Source organism: Frankliniella occidentalis, unplaced genomic scaffold (assembly GCF_000697945.3).
Source record: "Frankliniella occidentalis isolate FOCC.00 unplaced genomic scaffold, Focc_3.1 Scaffold337, whole genome shotgun sequence".
Lineage (NCBI taxonomy): Eukaryota > Metazoa > Arthropoda > Insecta > Thysanoptera > Thripidae > Frankliniella > Frankliniella occidentalis.
The window spans coordinates 9,001-27,460 of NW_026267460.1; the positions used below are offsets into that span (position 1 = coordinate 9,001).

The following is an 18,460-nucleotide window of genomic DNA, read 5'->3' on the forward strand; positions in this document are numbered from 1 at the left end:
GGGCGGGACGCGAGAGGGCAGGACTGACTAGACCAGACCATATTTTCGCACTTGTTGCCTCACATAGGACCCGGAACTCTCGTTAGGACCCCCGCGTTACGCCCGTGTGTGGACAACTCGTATAGGAGCCCAGCCTGAACCGTGAAGTGCTCACGAATCGATTTATCTGATTAAACTAGCTTCTTTTTATTTATTTTATTATTGGTTGTTGGGTTTGCGCAATTGTCACATCTCCCCTCCCCTTTTTGGCCCTCTGCAAAAATATAAAGCTGTGTGGTGCCCTCTTGTCTGTCTGATCTGCTTGCTGCTCCAATTGAAACGGTATATGATGCATTCCGAGAAATAAAATCAATCAACTGTTTTATGAGGCGCGTATTATCAATCACGTCTTAGATATCCTTTTGCCCCTGGTCGCGCCGTATTACCCTTTGGATGTGTGTGTGGTGCATGCTGTTGCTGCTTTTCAGTGATGGCCATGGCGACTATGTACTGGTGTAGCTGTCACCCGAATTAATACATTCACACACTTAGCTAGTTTACCGTGTGGTACCTTTCTTGAAAACTATCAAACAGTGGAATTGGAATCTTTCTTGGCCTATGTCTATCTAGCGTATTTGGAGGAAGCCTCCTTCAATACCTGCTCATAACTTAATGTACAGTGTTCTCAGTATATTCTATCTAAACTGGATTCAGTGAGGTATTCTCCAAAAAGATTCAAGCCAATTGCACAAATACTGGTATTATAACTTGGTCAACTTTTCTTTTGAAACTTATTTGGCATATGTTTTCTTGCATATTTTGGTGGATGTGTTCATGCACCGCAACCCTCTTGCTCTTCTGTTGCATCATGGCAGCCTCCAAGTCCTGCCCTGATCATTGTAAGTATTTACAAAATTATGTACAGTATAGCTACATTACAAATTATGCTCTATTGGCTTTAAAATTAGTAGGCATTTGCATCTCTCAACCTTGTAGTCTGCATCACCTTTTCAATAAATCATAGGTTCTTATTTTCATGTAGAATTCTGATGGTAAATTAAGCCTTGACTTGTATGTCAACAGGTTTAAATTTAAACTTAACTTAATTGCTGCATGTGAAAGATACCTAGTTGCATGTGTTTGCTTGGTTCTTCCATAATTACTCAAGTCTTATTCTTTTCTTTGTGTCCCTCTTTATTTCTACATTCTGCACTTTCGCTGTTCAGATTTTCTCACCAGATGCTACAGTGCCTTTCATAGCTTCTCCATTTGTTTCCCTTTTTTTCAAGTTTAATTTTGTGATAGATTTTTGTTGCTAGCTTTTGGTTCTTAAATGGTTAAAGGCTACTTTTGCTTGTATCTGTATTCAGTAACTTCATTTATTTTTTATTTTTTTAATATTGTAAATAATTATTTGTTTTGACAGTTTTTGGATGCCTTCTATAAATATTGATTTAAATTACATGGTTAGGAAATGTCAAAGTCAAATTAGTTTAACATTGTCTTGTGCTTGTCATTAAAGTCTTTAACATTTGTTTCATGCTTGCATAGGCGGCACCGTGTCTCGCGGTAGGTATAACCAATGGGTAATGATTTGTTTTGTGTGAATATTGAAGAGATTACAGCAGTAATTTAAAAGAATATTTTTCATTTAAATAACAAAGTGCAGTGCAGTGAAATTCATAGTGATAAAACATGTCTGGACTATTCCACTGAATTACTTATCTGTGCATCTGGTAGTGACTACAGTTTTGTTACCTCTAACCTGTTCTCTTTTGCTGTGCTTTTAAGTATGTCTATCTAGAGCTTAATTGTGCTTGGGTTCAAAAATAAATCAGTTTTGCAATTTAACCCAAACTCTTACTTTTCTGCAATCTCATCTGTAGATTTTTGTCATTGGTGGGGTGGTGTTGGTGGTGGTGGTGAAGTGTAGTGATTAACTTTTGCAGTATTACCCTCGCTTAAGTCAGTTCCTTTGTTTTCTATCTATTGTTGGTGCGTTTTTTCCTACAGCCCTTGTCTATTTTATAAATATTAAACTACTTTGCTTTTATTGTTTTTCGATAAATGCAATTTCAAATATTGTGTGAGAAGTGGTTGTGATAAATTTGCCAAGCTTCAACAAGTAGTAACCTGTGCTTTTGTAACTTTCAAAAATTTTTTGCATTTAATGTATAGCTAATGAAATGTGTTTTTTGTTATATCTAGGGCGAACTTGAACAGCAGTTGCTCCAAGCCAATCCTATTCTTGAAGCCTTCGGGAATGCAAAGACAGTCAAAAATGACAACTCTTCAAGATTCGTAAGTGTTACTTTATTAATTTGAATGTCATCATGCCACAGTGAGGCACTGCTTCTTTAATAACACTCATAATCTGTTTTTCCAGGGTAAATTCATCCGCATCAACTTTGATGCATCAGGGTTCATTGCAGGGGCAAATATTGAAACCTACCTCCTTGAAAAGTCTCGTGCCATCAGACAAGCTAAAGATGAAAGGACTTTCCACATTTTCTACCAGATTCTTGCTGGGGCCACACCTGAACAGAAAAGTCAGTATAATAGTGATTGCCTGCATTTCTGTCTCAAAGATACTGATGTTTTTTATACAAAGTCTGTAACAAGTGTTTTTTCTTCATTCCCATTTTTCAGAGGAGTACATTTTGGAAGATGCCAAAAGCTACCCATTTTTATCTCAAGGCATGCTTCCTGTGCCTGGTGTTGATGAAGTTGCTGAGTTCAGATCCACAGTCAATGCTATGGGAATCATGGGCATGACAGCAGAAGATCTTTCTTCAATATTTAGGATTGTTTCAGCTGTAATGCTGTTTGGCAGTATGCAATTCAAACAGGAACGTAATTCAGACCAAGCCACACTGCCTGACAATACAGTAGCCCAGAAAGTTGCTCACTTGCTTGGTTTAGGAGTCACAGAAATGACCAAAGCCTTTTTGAAGCCTCGTATCAAAGTTGGACGAGACTTTGTAACTAAAGCACAGACAAAGGAGCAGGTTGAATTTGCTGTTGAAGCAATCTCTAAAGCTTGCTATGAGCGAATGTTCCGCTGGCTTGTCAATCGCATCAATAGGTCTTTGGACAGAACCAAACGTCAGGGTGCTTCCTTCATTGGCATCTTAGATATGGCTGGTTTTGAAATTTTTGAACTGAACTCCTTTGAGCAATTGTGTATCAATTATACTAATGAAAAGCTTCAACAACTCTTCAATCATACAATGTTCATCTTGGAGCAAGAAGAGTACCAACGAGAAGGTATTGAATGGAAGTTCATTGATTTTGGTCTTGATCTCCAGCCTACCATTGACCTCATTGATAAGGTATTTTATATCGAAAGATATCTTTTTTGATGTTGTTGCTGCATTTTTAAATCAAAACTAATAACATGGTTTTCTCTTTTCAGCCCATGGGTATCATGGCCTTATTAGATGAAGAATGTTGGTTCCCTAAGGCTACAGACAAGACATTTGTTGAGAAACTTGTTGGTACCCACAATGTTCATCCAAAGTTCATGAAAACTGATTTCCGAGGGCAGGCAGATTTTGCCATTATCCATTATGCTGGCAAAGTTGACTATTTAGCTGACAAATGGCTCATGAAGAATATGGACCCTTTGAATGAAAATGTTGTTTCACTACTTCAGAACTCACAGGTATGTACTTTAATTAGGTTTATGTATTAATGCTTTTGATATGGGCATATATGTATGTTTTAATCATTTCTTTACTTCAGGATGCATTTGTGATGCACATTTGGAAAGACGCTGAAATTGTTGGAATGGCGCAGCAAGCCATGACCGACACTCAGTTTGGTGCACGGACCCGCAAGGGAATGTTCCGCACTGTGTCACAACTATACAAAGAGCAGCTTGCTAAGCTCATGGTCACTCTTCGAAATACCAACCCTAACTTTGTTAGGTGTATCATACCTAACCATGAAAAACGTGCTGGGAAAATCGATGCCCCCTTAGTTCTTGACCAATTGCGTTGCAATGGTGTATTAGAAGGTATTGTATCAGTTCTAAAATGTGGCATTTTAATATGAAACTTTTAATTTTGTGATGTTGCTTATTTGTTTCTATCTTCTCTTCCAGGAATTCGTATCTGCAGACAAGGCTTCCCTAACCGAATTCCCTTCCAAGAGTTCCGCCAACGATATGAGCTTCTTACACCCAATGTTATACCTAAAGGTTTTATGGATGGAAAGAAGGCATGTGAAAAGATGATCAGTGCACTTGAACTTGATCCAAATCTTTTCAGAGTTGGTCAGTCAAAGATTTTCTTCAGGGCTGGTGTCCTTGCTCATCTTGAAGAAGAACGAGACTATAAGATTACAGATTTGATTGTGAATTTCCAGGTATGGCTGTTCTCAATCAACTATGTCATACAATATTTGTTGTGGTTATTTATAATTCTTATCAAACTTCTTTTTTTTCTTCAGGCCTTCTGCCGTGGATACTTGGCTCGCCGCAACTATCAGAAACGCCTGCAACAGCTAAATGCAATTCGTATAATTCAGAGAAACTGCTCTGCATATTTAAAGCTTAGGAATTGGCAATGGTGGCGTTTGTATACTAAAGTGAAGCCACTTCTCGAAGTAACTAAACAGGAAGAGAAACTGACCCAAAAAGAGGATGAGCTCAAGCAAATCCGTGAAAAGTTGGACATGCAACTGCGCAGTTCTCAGGTAAGGGTTAGGCTACTCTTGTTGGTAGTTATATTAATTTTTCCATTATCTTATTAGAAAACAAAATATGACATGTTTTATTTATTTCTCAAGGAATATGAAAGAAGATTGCAGACAGCAGTGGAAGAGAAAAATGTCCTTGCTGAACAGCTTCAGGCAGAAGTTGAACTATGTGCTGAGGCAGAAGAGATGCGAGCCCGCCTAGCCGCGCGTAAACAAGAACTTGAAGATATACTGCATGAAATGGAGGCTAGAATTGAAGAGGAAGAAGAAAGGGCCACTAATTTAAGTAATGAAAAGAAGAAACTGCAACTCAATATTCAGGTAAGTCATAACTTTCCCACTCTTAAAAAATAATGAAGAAAAGTATTCTAATCAGGAAGAGCTTCTTTGTATAATTAATTACCATTGTAAAATTACATTTTAGGATCTGGAAGAGCAACTGGAGGAAGAAGAAGGTGCTAGACAGAAGCTACAGCTAGAAAAAGTTCAGTGTGATGCAAAACTCAAGAAACTTGAAGAGGATGTCGCTCTTAGGTTTGATAACTTTCATTCCTTTCTTTGGTATGGAAAATAAACCACAAATCATAAACCTGCTCTTTAAAATCTAATTTTACTTTTCAGTGAAGACACGAACCAGAAGCTTCTGAAAGAAAGGAAAATTTTAGAAGAGAGGGCATCAGACCTTGCTCAGACTTTGGCTGAAGAAGAAGAAAAAGCCAAGCATCTGGCCAAATTGAAATCAAAACATGAAGCCACAATTGCAGAGCTAGAGGAGAAACTTCTTAAAGACCACCAGCAAAGACAGGAAATGGACAGAAGCAAGCGCAAAGTTGAAACAGAAGTTAGTGACCTTCGTGAACAGCTTAATGAACGCAAGTCCCAAGTTGAAGAGCTGCAGCTCCAATTAGGTAAACGAGAAGAGGAACTAACTCAAGCTCTTATGAAAATTGATGAGGAAGGAGCAGGAAAAGCTCAGTCTCAGAAAGCACTGAGGTATGTGTAACAGCTTGAACTTGTAAGTCTCTTGCATTTTATGTATTGTTGTCTCCTGAATTAATATTTTGGTGTGTGTTTAGGGAAATGGAATCGCAGCTGGCAGAACTCCAGGAGGATTTGGAAGTTGAAAAGGCTGCCCGGAGCAAAGCTGAGAAACAGAAGCGGGATCTTAATGAGGAACTGGAGGCTTTGAAAAATGAGCTCTTGGATTCCTTGGACACCACTGCAGCACAGCAAGAACTCCGAAGCAAGCGTGAACAAGAATTAGCAACTCTAAAGAAATCTCTTGAAGAAGATACTCAAATTCATGAAGTCACCATGGCTGATTTGAGGCACAAACACAGCCAAGAAATAACAACCATTAATGAACAATTAGAAGTCTTAAAGAAGGTATTATTGCTGCTGCATTTTCATTAATAAGTACTATTAGTTTATTGTTAATCACCCTCTCTATTTTATTTCTTTTTATTTCAGACCAAAGCCCAATTAGAGAAAGTAAAACAGACATTGGAAGCAGAAAATGCTGATCTTGCAACTGAATTGCGGTCTGTTGGTGCTAATCGTCAAGAATCTGAAAGGAGAAGGAAACAAGCAGAAGCACAGCTTGCAGAAATGCAAGCAAAGGTGGCTGAAGTAGACAGAGCTAAAGCAGAGCTCGCTGAACGAGCTGCTAAACTGCAGGCTGAAGCGGAATCAATAAATGCCCAATTAGAAGAAGCAGGAATGCGAGCAAGTGCTGCTGTTAAAAGTGCAGCAACAATGGAAACTCAGCTTCAGGAAGCGCAAACACTGTTAGAGGAGGAAACACGTCAGAAATTAGCTCTTAGTTCACGCCTTCGTCAGGTGGAAAGTGAAAAGGATGCTTTGCATGAACAATTGGAAGAGGAAGAAGAAGCAAAGAAGAATCTAGAAAAGCAGGTTGTAGCTCTGACTCAACAAGCAATTGAGCTGAAGAAAAGAGCTGATGATGAGGGTGAACAAGTTGCAATTCTTGAGGAAAGCAGAAAGAAAATTGCCAAGGTATAATTTGTTTGTGTGTTAAGTTTTAGCTTTGAAAAGATGTTTGAACTAATTTCTTTACAAATTTTTCAGGATATTGAAAGTCTTCAGAGACAAGTTCAAGAGTTGCAAGCTGCTAATGACAAACTTGACAAATCCAAACGAAAGCTACAGGCCGAATTGGAAGATGCCAATATTGACCTGGAAACACAGCGTGCCAAGGTTCTAGAGCTGGAGAAGAAACAGCGCAACTTTGACAAGGTTCTCTCTGAAGAAAAGGCCATTTCTGAACAGCACGCAGCAGAAAGGGATGCTGCCGAAAGAGAAGCTCGGGAAAAGGAAACTAAAGTTCTTTCCCTCACTCGTGAATTAGAAGATCAAACCGAAAAGATAGAGGAACTTGAAAGAGTAAGACGTCAACTGCAAGCTGAACTAGATGAGCTGGCTAACAACCAGGGAACTGCAGACAAAAATGTAAGTTGTTTTCTTCAAATTGCTCACACAACTGTTTCTCTCTAACTTTAAATCTGTATTTGACATTGTTTTTATGTCTATATTTTAGGTACATGAGTTGGAAAAGGCAAAGAGAGTGCTGGAGAGCCAGTTAGCTGAGCAGAAAGCACAAAATGAGGAACTGGAAGATGAATTACAAATGACTGAAGATGCTAAATTAAGGTTGGAAGTGAACATGCAAGCATTACGTGCACAGCTGGAACGTGAATTGCAGGCCAAAGAAGAACAGGCTGAGGAGAAAAGAAGAGGTCTCATTAAACAATTACGGGATATTGAAGCAGAACTTGAAGATGAGCGCAAACAGCGTACAGCTGCTTTGGCATCTCGCAAGAAGCTTGAGGCAGATTATAAGGACATGGAACAGCAACTGGAAATGCATAGTAAAGTAAAGGAAGATGCTTTGAAACAGTTGAAAAAATTGCAGGTACAAGTCAAGGATAGCTCACGGGATGCTGAAGAAGCTCGTTCTGCTCGTGATGAGCTGGCCATTGTAGCAAAGGAAGCAGAAAGGAAATTGAAATCCCTAGAAGCTGAAATGCTGCAAATGACAGAGGACTTGGCGAGTGCAGAGAGGTGCCGTCGTGCTGCTGAAGCTGAAAGGGATGAACTTCAAGAAGAAATTAGCAACAGTGCCAACAAAGGGTATGTATTATGTATGACTTCATCTTTTACTTCTTTCACTTGCTGAATAAGTTGTCTCATTAAAAATAACTTTACCTTTTAATTTTATAGAACACTTCTGGTTGATGAAAAGAGACGTTTGGAGGCCCACATTGCTCAGCTTGAAGAGGAGCTTGAAGAAGAGCACAGCAATTCTGAAATGCTCATGGATAGAGCAAGAAAGGCTCAAATCACTATAGAACAGCTCACTACAGGTATATTTTCATAAACTGTCCTTCTACATCATGATATTATAAAGAGAAACGTTGTCTTATATTTCAACTTACTCCACAGATCTTGCATCTGAGCGTTCTCAAACTCAAAAACTTGAAAGCCATCGCAATGTTTTGGAACGCCAAAATAAGGAGTTGAAGGCTAAGTTGACTGAAATGGAAACAAACCAGCGAACTAAGACCAAAGCAACACTTGCAACCCTTGAGTCCAAGATCAATAATCTTGAAGAACAGCTTGATAGTGAAACTAAGGAGAGGTTTACACAGCAGAAGCTTAACCGTAAGCTTGATAAGAAATTAAAGGAACTTGCAATGCAGCTGGAGGATGAGCGAAGACATGCGGACCAATATAAGGAGCAAGTAGAAAAGGTACACTTCCCTGACTGTATTGAATTAAGTACTTTTGCCAATATGATTGTTGTATCTTTACTGAATAACTGCACCTCCATATCTTTGATACAGGTGAACACTAAAGTTAAAATGCTTAAACGTCAAATTGAAGAAGCAGAAGAAGAAATAGCAAGAGAAAAAGCTCAGAAGCGAAAGGCGCAGCGAGAAATGGAGGACATGATGGAATCACACGAGTCCATGTCTCGGGAGCTCACCAACCTTAAAAATAAACTGAGGTATGTACATTTCTTGCCTCTCCTTAAATCTGATCAGTCTGCTTTTTAAATATTCTATTAATTAATACCTATGGTACATTTTGTATCTGAATTTTCTAGACGGGGACCAAGTACTGGCATTGGTGGATTAGTTGGTTCAAGGTTGAGTTCAGCTATAAGAGGTTCTATTCCCACTGGTGCTGATGATTCCCTAGCCCAAGATGAGTCCATTGATGGGGAAGAAGTTGCCAACTAGACCAGCGTTTGTTGTCATTTTGTATGAGTCCTTATAACTCTTAAAGTAACTCATCAATGCTACTTTGGGAACATTTGGTTCAAGTTTGCTGCCATAAGTTGTTAATGTTGAGTGTCTTGGTATTTCAAACACTCTTTTGAACACTGCGCTGTGCTGCAGATGTAGTATTATATCTTTTTATACCTCGTGGTTTCTTTTTTTTATATAAAACTGGAAAGTATAGTGACTGATGTGCTGTTTTGCTGGTGTGGATCGCCAGCTGTGTCTTCCTTGGTGCCTCATGTATGCTGTCATGAATATTGTGGTTGAATCCGCAACATATTTTTGTATGATTTCATCCACCCACATATTTGTTTCAGTTGTGCATTTGTAGATAGTATAAGAATTTAACCACAATTGATAAAAATGATAAGTATTGTAATTAAATTGGGCACTAATTTTATTGCCTGCCTCATTTATAATGGCATTCACATCATGGCAATCATGTGAATAGTATTGTCACAAATAATACCATGTATGTTGTTAAAACATTTTTATCCTGAGGGATTCTGCTTAATGGTTTGTTACTTACAATGGAATTTCTTATGACTGACTATATTGGAAAAGTCTACATTACATTAACTTATTTTATCATGTTTAAAGTAAAGAGATCTGAAATTGTAGGAGGTGGTACAGAACATTCCCCCGGTTTTGGGCCCTTTTTTTAATTAAAAAAAATGTCATTCCAAAACAATCTATGGAAAGATAGTTTTGATGCAGTTAGCTTTTGTTTAACTAACCTTATTAAATTATCTTAACTTCATAGGATTAAATTTGCATCTCAGATTAGCCACATTCAAGAGGACCACTTAGAGAAGAGACTGCTATTTTTTTTGTACTGCATGTCTTTTCTTGAGTAGGCTTGTTCCTTTGGTACTTTGGATGAAGTGTCAGGGGTATTGGCCTCCTTCCTTTTTAGTCACTGTTACATGCTGTGCCACTGTGCCATTAACTGTACCCCGCGTTAGGGGTAAAGTTGGTGGGAAACACATGGGTTCCTTGGTGTGTGATATGTAGAGCCATTATTGATCTGGTATCAGTTCTAGAGAGTGCTTGAAGGTGCACTCTTTGTAGAACTTGAGCCAGACTGGTTTTTATAAGTACCTAAATGCAAGGTATGTGTTTTGTGAGATTCAAAGATAATGCTAAAGGTTAGTTCTTTCTGCTCTTAATGGCAATTTATTCTTGAAACTAATTTGCACTGTGTCCCTCAGTTCTGGCTCAATACTGATGCAGTTTTAGGTATTTTAAGCTCAGTTATTTTGTGAAGCAGATAACTGAATCTAACAAATTTTGTTGCCTTTTCAGTGTTGTAATAAAATGTGTATAAATTGTTTTAGATATTTTCAAAATGTTTTCGTTTATAATTTAAAGTGATCAAGCTCACTCTTTTATGTAATTGTCTACCATCTTTTTATTTTAAAAAAATACACTGTTGCATAGGGTGAAATCATAAAATGAATGAATGGGGTTGTTAAACGTGTGAGAAAGTGATAGAGTATTGTATATAGCTAAAAATGATTTATAACCATAACTGGAATGCATTGATGTAATTAAAAATGAACTGTCTTACAGGTATGGGATTCAGAGTCAGTCTGACATACTTATTAATTAATATCAGATCATTTATTCGGTCTGAATCTTGTTCAAAACCATGCTGAATAAACCCAATTTTATTATATATTGTTTTGATTTTTTGGATCTCTTTCCCTTGGATCCCTTCATTTGAGATTAATCACTGTGTGTACTGAGTGTTGGCTTTTCATTTCACCTTATCCAAACAGGTGATGGAAAAGGAGGGATAATGTGAATGTGAGAGGAAAAGGGGATGAGCACATATAATTCAAAGAATCAGTAACAAATTATAGGCTGTCACATACTCAAACAATAGGGTATTTCAGAGCTGGAGGTGAAGAAGTAAAATGGAAGAACAAAACGCGCACTGCTCATGCGCAGACGCGGAGTGGGGGAAGCAGGGGGTGGAGTGGGGGGCGTCTGCTCATGCGCAGTGCGCGTTTTGTTCTTCCATTTTACTTCTTCACCTCCAGCTCTGAAATACCCTATTCAGACATAATTCGTGGAAAATGAAGTGGTCAAGTGACGAAGCGCACATATCCTTCATAACACATTGTTCCTGCCTAGAGTCTGGTCTGAGAGTTTAGCTGCCAAGAATGCCCCCCCCCCCCCCACTTCTCCCTCCGCCTTTGTTAAGGAATGTGTCATTTTTCGCTCGCTGTCACTTCCAGCAGGCGTGAGCCGATTGTTTATTTATTTATTTCCATTTGCTTGAATTAGATTTTGTTTACATTGAAAACTCTCTGCCAAACACAACTTTGTAAGAAAAGGATTGTTGTTCATAGCTGAACCTCTGATCACCTTTTAATGTGCGTCTCATTTTGTATCTAACCTCAAAAGAAAGTACAATTATTTTTTTACTTGGATGTAAGTTCTGTGTTTACTTCGAATTGATTGTTACAGTCGACTTCCATTTCAAGAGATAATAGGGCAAGATGTCTAGTTTGCCGGAGGAGTCTTTAAGAGATACAATGGATTCTGCTAGAGAATACGTTACCAGGTTGGAGGAATTGGTGAAATCAGTTGAGGCAGCTGAGCACCAGGTACACAGGTTTCACTCTCCAAACTAGATTAATGTAGTTACTTCTTTCTTGTTTATGCAGCAATCAAACTGTTTTCTTATATTTTCAGGTTGAGTCTAGTGCGTCTCAAAGTACCAATGAAGTGGTTAAGACATTCAATCAGCTGTCAGATTCCATTCTGGATGTTTTAAATAAGCGAAAAGAGTCATTGCTTTCTGAAATTTCTACAATACGTCAAGATGGACTTGCTCCTCTTCGGGCATGTCGAGATGTAATTGCTTCAAAACTTGCCAATACCAAAACTTATATCGCTGAGGGAGGGGATATCCTAAGGATTGGTGGTATGGCAGTCTCAGAAAGCACTGAAAAGTTTTGTGAGAAGGCATCTTTTCTTGGAAGGTCTGCACTTCTCAAACTTTTGTTATTTTAACTTACAACTTTACTGTTATTATACCAACCTTTCTCATCTTTCTTGGACCTTAGTTTGCCTGCTGTACCACAGTTAGAAGAGGTTCCTTATGTCTCATTTCAATGTAATGTTGTTGGCATTGAGGATCAAATTGGAAAAAGTGTTCAGTCACTTGGAAGAGTTTCAAGGATGGGTCCAGTGCAAATAACACAAATGGATGAAAAACCAGGAGCGTTACTTGTCCACTGGGAAGAAGTAAGAACTATTTTACTCTGCTGACGAAATTTGATTTACATTTATCTATCATTTGGCCTCTAAATTTGCAATTTAATTATTTTTTATCTAGATTGACTTTGAACACTCAGTAGATATCCACGCCTTTCGCCTGCAATATGCCTATGGAGATATTCGCAACCAACCTCATTTAATGGATACTAATTTTCATGATGTGTATGAAGGACCTGATACACAGTATCTTGTTAGAGACTTACGTCCTTCTTCTACTTACACATTTAGGTAAGCTATCATGATGAAGAAGATCCAAAAATACAGGGTGTCCCTCAAAAATATGAGTTTTCATTTTTATTTTATCTTTGCACCATTACTTAGGGTAAGTTGCCTGGTGGAAGGCGAATCTGACTGGAGTGCCTGGAGTTTGCCAAGAGTTGGTAGTAGCAACATTACCCCTTTCAGTAAGTAAAATAATAATCAACTTCAATTAATATTTATCATTCCCAATTCTGTCATAATATTTTTTTCTTTTCTCTTTTCTGTGCATATAGGCTGGACTCAAAATAATCCAAACTATTCTGTTACTAATGAGGGTAAAATTGCGTGTAAGATTTCAAATGAATCTTCCATGCTATGTTCTTGCTCAGCCCAGTTTGGACCTGGACACTGTATTGAATTCACTGTCAGTATCTGTTATTCACTATTTTATTAATTTCTTTTTTGAAATGTATGATTTCTTAACTGTCCTCTTGATCTTTTTACCAAACAGGTGTTAGAATGTGGGAACAAGGGTGTGGAACAAGGCTTGGTTTTATGCAGTGGACCAATCAAAGATGGAAGTCTAATGCAACCTGGAATGTTGTTCTTAAATGCTGAAGGTTGGTTATTATTAGAAAATAATACTTAGTCAATGGTGAACATTTAAGTTACTTATCTATTCCATAATCTGGTATTAATTTTTCAGGAAGTATATTTGTAGATGGAGTTGAAAAAATGATGAAATTGCCCCCATTGAAAGTTGGTGCCAAAGTATGTTTCCTTTGTGAGCTTATCCGTGAAGACAAGCTGCGAATGCATATTGGGACAGCAGACAAAACTGTGATATATGATTGGACTCCTGTCTGTGTAGCAAATGAAACAACACCTCCCAAGTTGTATTTTGCAATCAGTTTTCAGTCTAAAGGATGGAAAATCCTTGTTGAATAATGCAGTGTTTTTATTATGTAATGATTGTAATTGTTTCTTAGTATAATTGTCTACATTTGATTCACAAAAAGTGTTATTTGTTAGTGATATGTTTAAATTCAGTTCTTCCTATTAGCTACAATCAGGAAACTTTACCAATATTTGTTTCTTTTAATTTTTTAATGTAGTCTGAAGCAGTATCTCTGTTGCCTGTAATATTACTCTTTACTTCTCTTCTCTGTGTCTTGTGATAAATAATTGTAACGAGAGTTATTCCTCAGATTATTTTTGTAACTTATGAGAGCAATAAATCAAAAACAATGTTAATCAAAGAAAAGAATACTTTAGTAAAGTTCATAGTCATTGGGGTATAGTAAAACTAAGATACATTACATATATACAAAATCAATAAGTTATCATTTTATCCTGAACAACCACGGCAGCCACAATGAATGCATTCCACAATGCGTCCCTGGAAATGTCAGAAGATTAGATGAAAGTGCATGGGAAACAAAAGACCATTCCACTCGTACCTCTCGAAAAACAAATGAAACAGAAGTCAGCTATTTCAAATCAAAATTTACCCTACATAGAGTCCTAGAATCTGTTCCGAAATGACGAATTCTTTGGTACACTTTTTTGATGTAATAAAGCCGCTAGAACCGGTTTTAGATGACTTCCATGTATTTGTTTAACGAGAATATCGCAATTAGCAGGTCCAGCGAAATGGTCTGTAAAAAAGACAGACCTATCAGACATACCTCTTCCAGCTTGGCTTTGGGTACTCTGCAAATGCAACTGGTCCCAAAATTGGTATCTCTGGTTTGTATGCATCTCAGACAACACAGATTTTCATAGCCTTGTTTTTTCCACTTAGCAATCAAATTTGCATCAGCAATATTTTCTTTCAAGCAAAAGTCGTACAGCTCTGGAAATTTTAAAGAATAAAGAAGATAAACGGATAGTTCATAGTACTTTTACAAAACAGTCAGAGACAATATGAAACAAAACTTACCTTTGCTAATAGCTTTCCTACGGTAGTAGAGATCATAAATGTAACGAGATTTCTGATGGTGAATTCGAAAGACTGGCCATAACGCTTCCACCTTACGTTTCCCTTCATGTGGTTCGCTTTCAGCTATATAAAACGAGAAAACATGGGATAAGAATCACAATAAGCTGATGTGCTACGAATGTAAATAAACACTTTTCTAACCCTACCTTCACGCATTTTCTGTTCAAGTTCGTCCAATGTTGGCTCAATCAGTTCCCAACCTTCTGGAGGGGGCTTCCGACTTCTTCGCACTTTCGGCATTTTAATGTAGAAACGCTTGGTTAAATTCGTAGAGTTTACAAACCACAGGCAGCGTCACAATGCTGACAATGTTCGGGAATCTGACTGATGGATGGATTGATTTCACCAATTTCACAATTTCAACACTGACGTCGTTTAGGAAACAAAAATGACAGACAGTTGATATCGGCATTCAGATCCCTTTCATGTTCTGCAAATAGACACACTACGCGTTGTTTCCACTCCACATCCAACCACGAGTTCTGGATCCGCCACCCGTCTTGTTTAGCTCTGTTGATTGTTGATTTCTGCTGTCCAACGTGAAAAAAACAGGTTATATTCAAGTTGATCAATTACACTACTGTGTGTTTTCTATATTTCTTATTATTTTGCGCAAGCACCCGAAATAGTAATGTCTGAAACAAAGTTTCGGCACTCAACTGCGAGAGTACCCCGTTTGTATAAAGAGGCTGGAAAGATTGTTCAAAAAGTTAGAGAGGAAGGAGGAAGTTTTAAAGGTCTTGTGTTTCAATCCAAACAGAGGGTATGTTGGCCAATTTATTTCACTCAAACATACTTTTTTTTTTTCATTTTTAAGCAAACTCAAAATCTGTTTCAATGAGGTTAATTTCTGTTTGCATGTATTACAAAAAGAGTTGATTTTATTTTCCATACAGAGTTTGCTGAAAAGCCTGTATGCATTGGTGGCTGAGACTCTTCGTCATGGTTCTGAGCTTGATGCACTTCTACGCCAAACTCAAATTTTAATTAAAGAGCCTCGTTTGGATCCATGGCTTGCGCGTGTTCTTATAACCGAGCTTGTGTGGCGACAGCGCCCTCTCTCTGGTCCAGCCATGCCTTTGAAGATAGTTCAAAGCTACAAATCCCAGTTTCTTTCAGAGCAAAATAACTTATCCATCAATCTACCACAAGCAGGTTTGTTGAAATTGTGTTTTCTTTTCTGTTTGTACAGCAGGATTTCCTCCGTGTCTCCACACATTTTCCTTCATTTGTCTGAAGCATCTTCATCCTCTCTCATCTCATCATGGGGAATTCTTCAGCTGCAACCTTTGGAATTCTTTTATTTTACAGTCTTCTTATGTTCACTTTACCTTTTATAGCCTTTTTTGCAACCAAGCAATATATTAGGGAACATTTACATGTAACAGGCTTTGCTCAGACTGCTTGGTCAGTCGGAGCATCAGTTGTAGTTGTCAATGTCATAGTCTTCTCTTACGTGTGGAGGGCTTTCCGTGAACCTGTTGACCCAATTGAGTCTGAGAGCACAGTAGGTTTTTCTGGAGAAAATGACAAAAAGACAGACTGAACCTTAAAACGAAATATGTGTCCAACTATCTCTACCTCAATAATGCTACTGGGTTTTGCCTCAGTCATGTTATGGTAACCACAACAGCTGCACATTCCATTTTGTAACTAGTTATGCCATTTTGATTTTCAATTTTAATATTTGTATTATTTTCAATTTAAGCTACAAACCATATTATAGTGCCACATGTGGGATGTAAAACCAGTAGATTGTATCTAGATGAACAACGGTTAGTCTAATAATTGTGATAAATCCATCTAGAAATTGTTTAATTCACAAAAAAAATATTCTAATGCAGATAAATGACAACTGACATGTTTGTACTCTAATCATCATCACTGATTGCTAGAAAATAAACTTCTTTTATATTGTGCAGAATTTGTGTACCATGATATTGACCCACTCAGTGCCCTATAAAAAAATTGCCTAGTTCATTTTCAATCTCTTAAGTAATTTCCACCCTTTCTTTTAAATTTACTTTGTTCCTACTGTCTTCCCCTTTTGATTACCTTACCAACAAATCCATCATCTCATCATGAACTAATTTTTTAAACAATGATCAAGGCAGATGTGTATGCACAATTATCTAACTATCTTTTTCATAAGACAAGACCAGTAATTATATATATATTTTTTTTCTTAGCTTCCAGAGCTAGTCGTCCCAGATTTATACGCATCAACACACTGAAAGCATCGGAAGATGAAGTTATTAACTTTTTTCTCCAAGAGGGATGGCATTTACAAACTGTGGAAGATGTTGGAACCTCTGAGGATAAGAAGTACAGTCATTTTCTCCAAAAAATATCTTCATTGTCTGAGAGGGAATTTATCAAAGACATTCATATCCCTAATCTTTTGGTATTTCCTGGAAACATGGAGTTTTATAACATAGAACTCTATCATACAGGCTCTATTCTTTTACAAGATAAGGTAATACTTTTCCTAGTCCACTGATTTCAGTTTATTGTGAATTATTCAAAATTTAAAATTTATAATTCTTTTCCAGGCAAGTTGCATGTCAGCCTTCTTACTGAATGCCCCACTTGGTAGCACTGTGTTAGATATGTGTGCTGCTCCTGGCATGAAGACAACTCACATTGCTGCAACTCTCAACAATATAGGGTAAGGTATAAACTGAACTAGATACAATATTTACGTACTGATCATCACATAGTTTTAAATGTATAATAAGCCCTGTTCTTGTCTACATGTAGGACTATATATGCCATAGAGAAGCACCCTGCTCGGTTTGACAGTCTTTGCCAAATTGTTTCTCAAGCAGAAGCCACCTGTGTCAAACCCATCTGTGGAAGTTCTTTAGACTTCACTCATAAAGACCTTCCTGATGTAGAGTATATAATTGTGGATCCTACATGCTCAGGCACAGGTTAGTTCCTGTGCTGTTTTTTTAAAGCATCTGTGTGATTACAGTTTCTTTTTGATACTAACAATAAGTGAAACTGCTGATTGTTTCACTGATATCCTACAATTTTTGATTGTGTGTTGGTTTTCAGGGATGACTAGTCGCAAGGAATTGTTTAGTGACACAGAAGATGTATCAAAGGCTCGTTTAGAGAAGCTAGCTGGGTTTCAATGTGCCATTCTCCGCCACGCTATGCAAAATTTTCCAAATGTTAAAAGGATTGTTTACTCAACCTGCTCTTTATGTCCTGAAGAAAATGAAGCTGTAATGGAGGAAGTTTTAAAATCAACTCCCCCTAATTTCAAAGCAATAGTTCCTTCTAATTGCACCCAGTGGATGAAGAGAGGTTCCAATTCTTATGAACAAGGTGACTGTGGACTTTATGCTAGGCCAGAAGTGGATTTGACTAACGGGTTCTTTGTAGCAGTGTTTGAGCGCACAGAAAATGAGTATGTTTTGAAGGAGCCCATTGATTTGACTCAAGTGGAAGTTGGTAAAGAGGACTTGAAAAAAAAGAAAAAGAAAAAAGACAATAAGAAGGCAACTGATGAAGAGACTGTTCGTGCTCCAGAACCAGTCAACCCAGCTTTTGAAAGAATGAAAAGAGCTATGGGTAATTTTAATACTGCATTAGAAAATGGAAGTGCCAATGAACTTAATGGTGATACTATTCAGGAATCAAAGTCAAGTAAAAAGTCAAAAAAAAAGAAAGTGGATAAAGAACAAGAGACCAATGAGGATTTTATACCTCTAGAGCCGTGTACAGAAAAGAAAAAGAAAAGAAAGTCTCATATTGATGAAGAACACCTGACAGAAACGGGAAATATACATGAAAACAATTTCACAGATAGCATTTCTAAGAAGAAAAAAAAGAAGAAAAAGTCCAACGAGTTGGACGAGGATGCAGATGGTGATAATATCGTGGCTCAAGACTCCATTGAAAGTGCCCCAGTCGAATCCATTTCAAAGAAGAAAAAGAAAAAGAACAAGAGAAATTCTGAGTAATGTATCAT

General features: G+C 37.6%; 5 protein-coding genes across 7 annotated transcripts in view; 4 read left to right on the forward strand and 1 right to left on the reverse strand.

Annotated features, from left to right (window-relative positions):
- The window catches only part of LOC113218129 (myosin heavy chain, non-muscle), a gene marked incomplete at its 5' end in the record, with an annotated part of 13,837 nt that extends 3,175 nt beyond the window's left edge, over window positions 1–10,662 (forward strand). The window contains 19 exon segments of the mRNA XM_052274119.1: window positions 855–878; window positions 2,188–2,280; window positions 2,366–2,528; window positions 2,629–3,311; window positions 3,395–3,643; window positions 3,724–3,997; window positions 4,085–4,347; window positions 4,432–4,677; window positions 4,771–5,001; window positions 5,105–5,214; window positions 5,302–5,673; window positions 5,757–6,066; window positions 6,151–6,696; window positions 6,769–7,149; window positions 7,238–7,830; window positions 7,921–8,063; window positions 8,143–8,450; window positions 8,544–8,707; window positions 8,807–10,662. Of these exon segments, the coding sequence (XP_052130079.1) occupies window positions 855–878; window positions 2,188–2,280; window positions 2,366–2,528; window positions 2,629–3,311; window positions 3,395–3,643; window positions 3,724–3,997; window positions 4,085–4,347; window positions 4,432–4,677; window positions 4,771–5,001; window positions 5,105–5,214; window positions 5,302–5,673; window positions 5,757–6,066; window positions 6,151–6,696; window positions 6,769–7,149; window positions 7,238–7,830; window positions 7,921–8,063; window positions 8,143–8,450; window positions 8,544–8,707; window positions 8,807–8,942 (5,289 nt within the window).
- A 373-nt stretch (window positions 10,663–11,035) lies between these two features.
- Window positions 11,036–13,743, forward strand: LOC113218033 (cytokine receptor-like factor 3). Of its 2 annotated transcripts, none has more exons than XM_052274120.1 (9): window positions 11,036–11,316; window positions 11,460–11,599; window positions 11,688–11,977; window positions 12,062–12,242; window positions 12,334–12,503; window positions 12,597–12,679; window positions 12,770–12,900; window positions 12,988–13,096; window positions 13,183–13,743. In XM_052274120.1, the coding sequence occupies exons 2-9, from the start codon at window positions 11,492–11,494 to the stop codon at window positions 13,422–13,424; spliced, it is 1,314 nt and encodes a 437-aa protein (XP_052130080.1). In that variant the 5' UTR covers window positions 11,036–11,316; window positions 11,460–11,491; the 3' UTR covers window positions 13,425–13,743. The 2 variants fall into 2 exon arrangements, with proteins under 2 accessions (XP_052130080.1, XP_026293963.1); XM_026438178.2 differs by having other exon boundaries at window positions 11,037–11,365.
- Window positions 13,727–14,855, reverse strand: LOC113218035 (protein BUD31 homolog). The gene is made up of 4 exons (XM_026438180.2): window positions 14,625–14,855; window positions 14,419–14,541; window positions 14,165–14,331; window positions 13,727–13,875 (listed from the first exon to the last, which is right to left on the reverse strand). The coding sequence occupies exons 1-4, from the start codon at window positions 14,716–14,718 to the stop codon at window positions 13,825–13,827; spliced, it is 435 nt and encodes a 144-aa protein (XP_026293965.1). The 5' UTR covers window positions 14,719–14,855; the 3' UTR covers window positions 13,727–13,824.
- A 76-nt stretch (window positions 14,856–14,931) lies between these two features.
- LOC113218037 (uncharacterized) lies at window positions 14,932–16,402 on the forward strand. 2 transcript variants are annotated; one of them, XM_026438182.2, is made up of 2 exons: window positions 14,932–15,030; window positions 15,674–16,402. In XM_026438182.2, the coding sequence occupies exon 2, from the start codon at window positions 15,743–15,745 to the stop codon at window positions 16,022–16,024; it is 282 nt and encodes a 93-aa protein (XP_026293967.1). In that variant the 5' UTR covers window positions 14,932–15,030; window positions 15,674–15,742; the 3' UTR covers window positions 16,025–16,402. The 2 variants fall into 2 exon arrangements, with proteins under 2 accessions (XP_026293967.1, XP_026293966.1); XM_026438181.2 differs by having other exon boundaries at window positions 14,936–15,030; window positions 15,671–16,402.
- LOC113218032 (28S rRNA (cytosine-C(5))-methyltransferase) lies at window positions 15,027–18,454 on the forward strand. The gene is made up of 6 exons (XM_026438177.2): window positions 15,027–15,241; window positions 15,375–15,633; window positions 16,668–16,954; window positions 17,031–17,146; window positions 17,239–17,411; window positions 17,539–18,454. The coding sequence occupies exons 1-6, from the start codon at window positions 15,110–15,112 to the stop codon at window positions 18,450–18,452; spliced, it is 1,881 nt and encodes a 626-aa protein (XP_026293962.1). The 5' UTR covers window positions 15,027–15,109; the 3' UTR covers window positions 18,453–18,454.
- The last annotated feature ends 6 nt before the right edge of the window (window positions 18,455–18,460 follow it).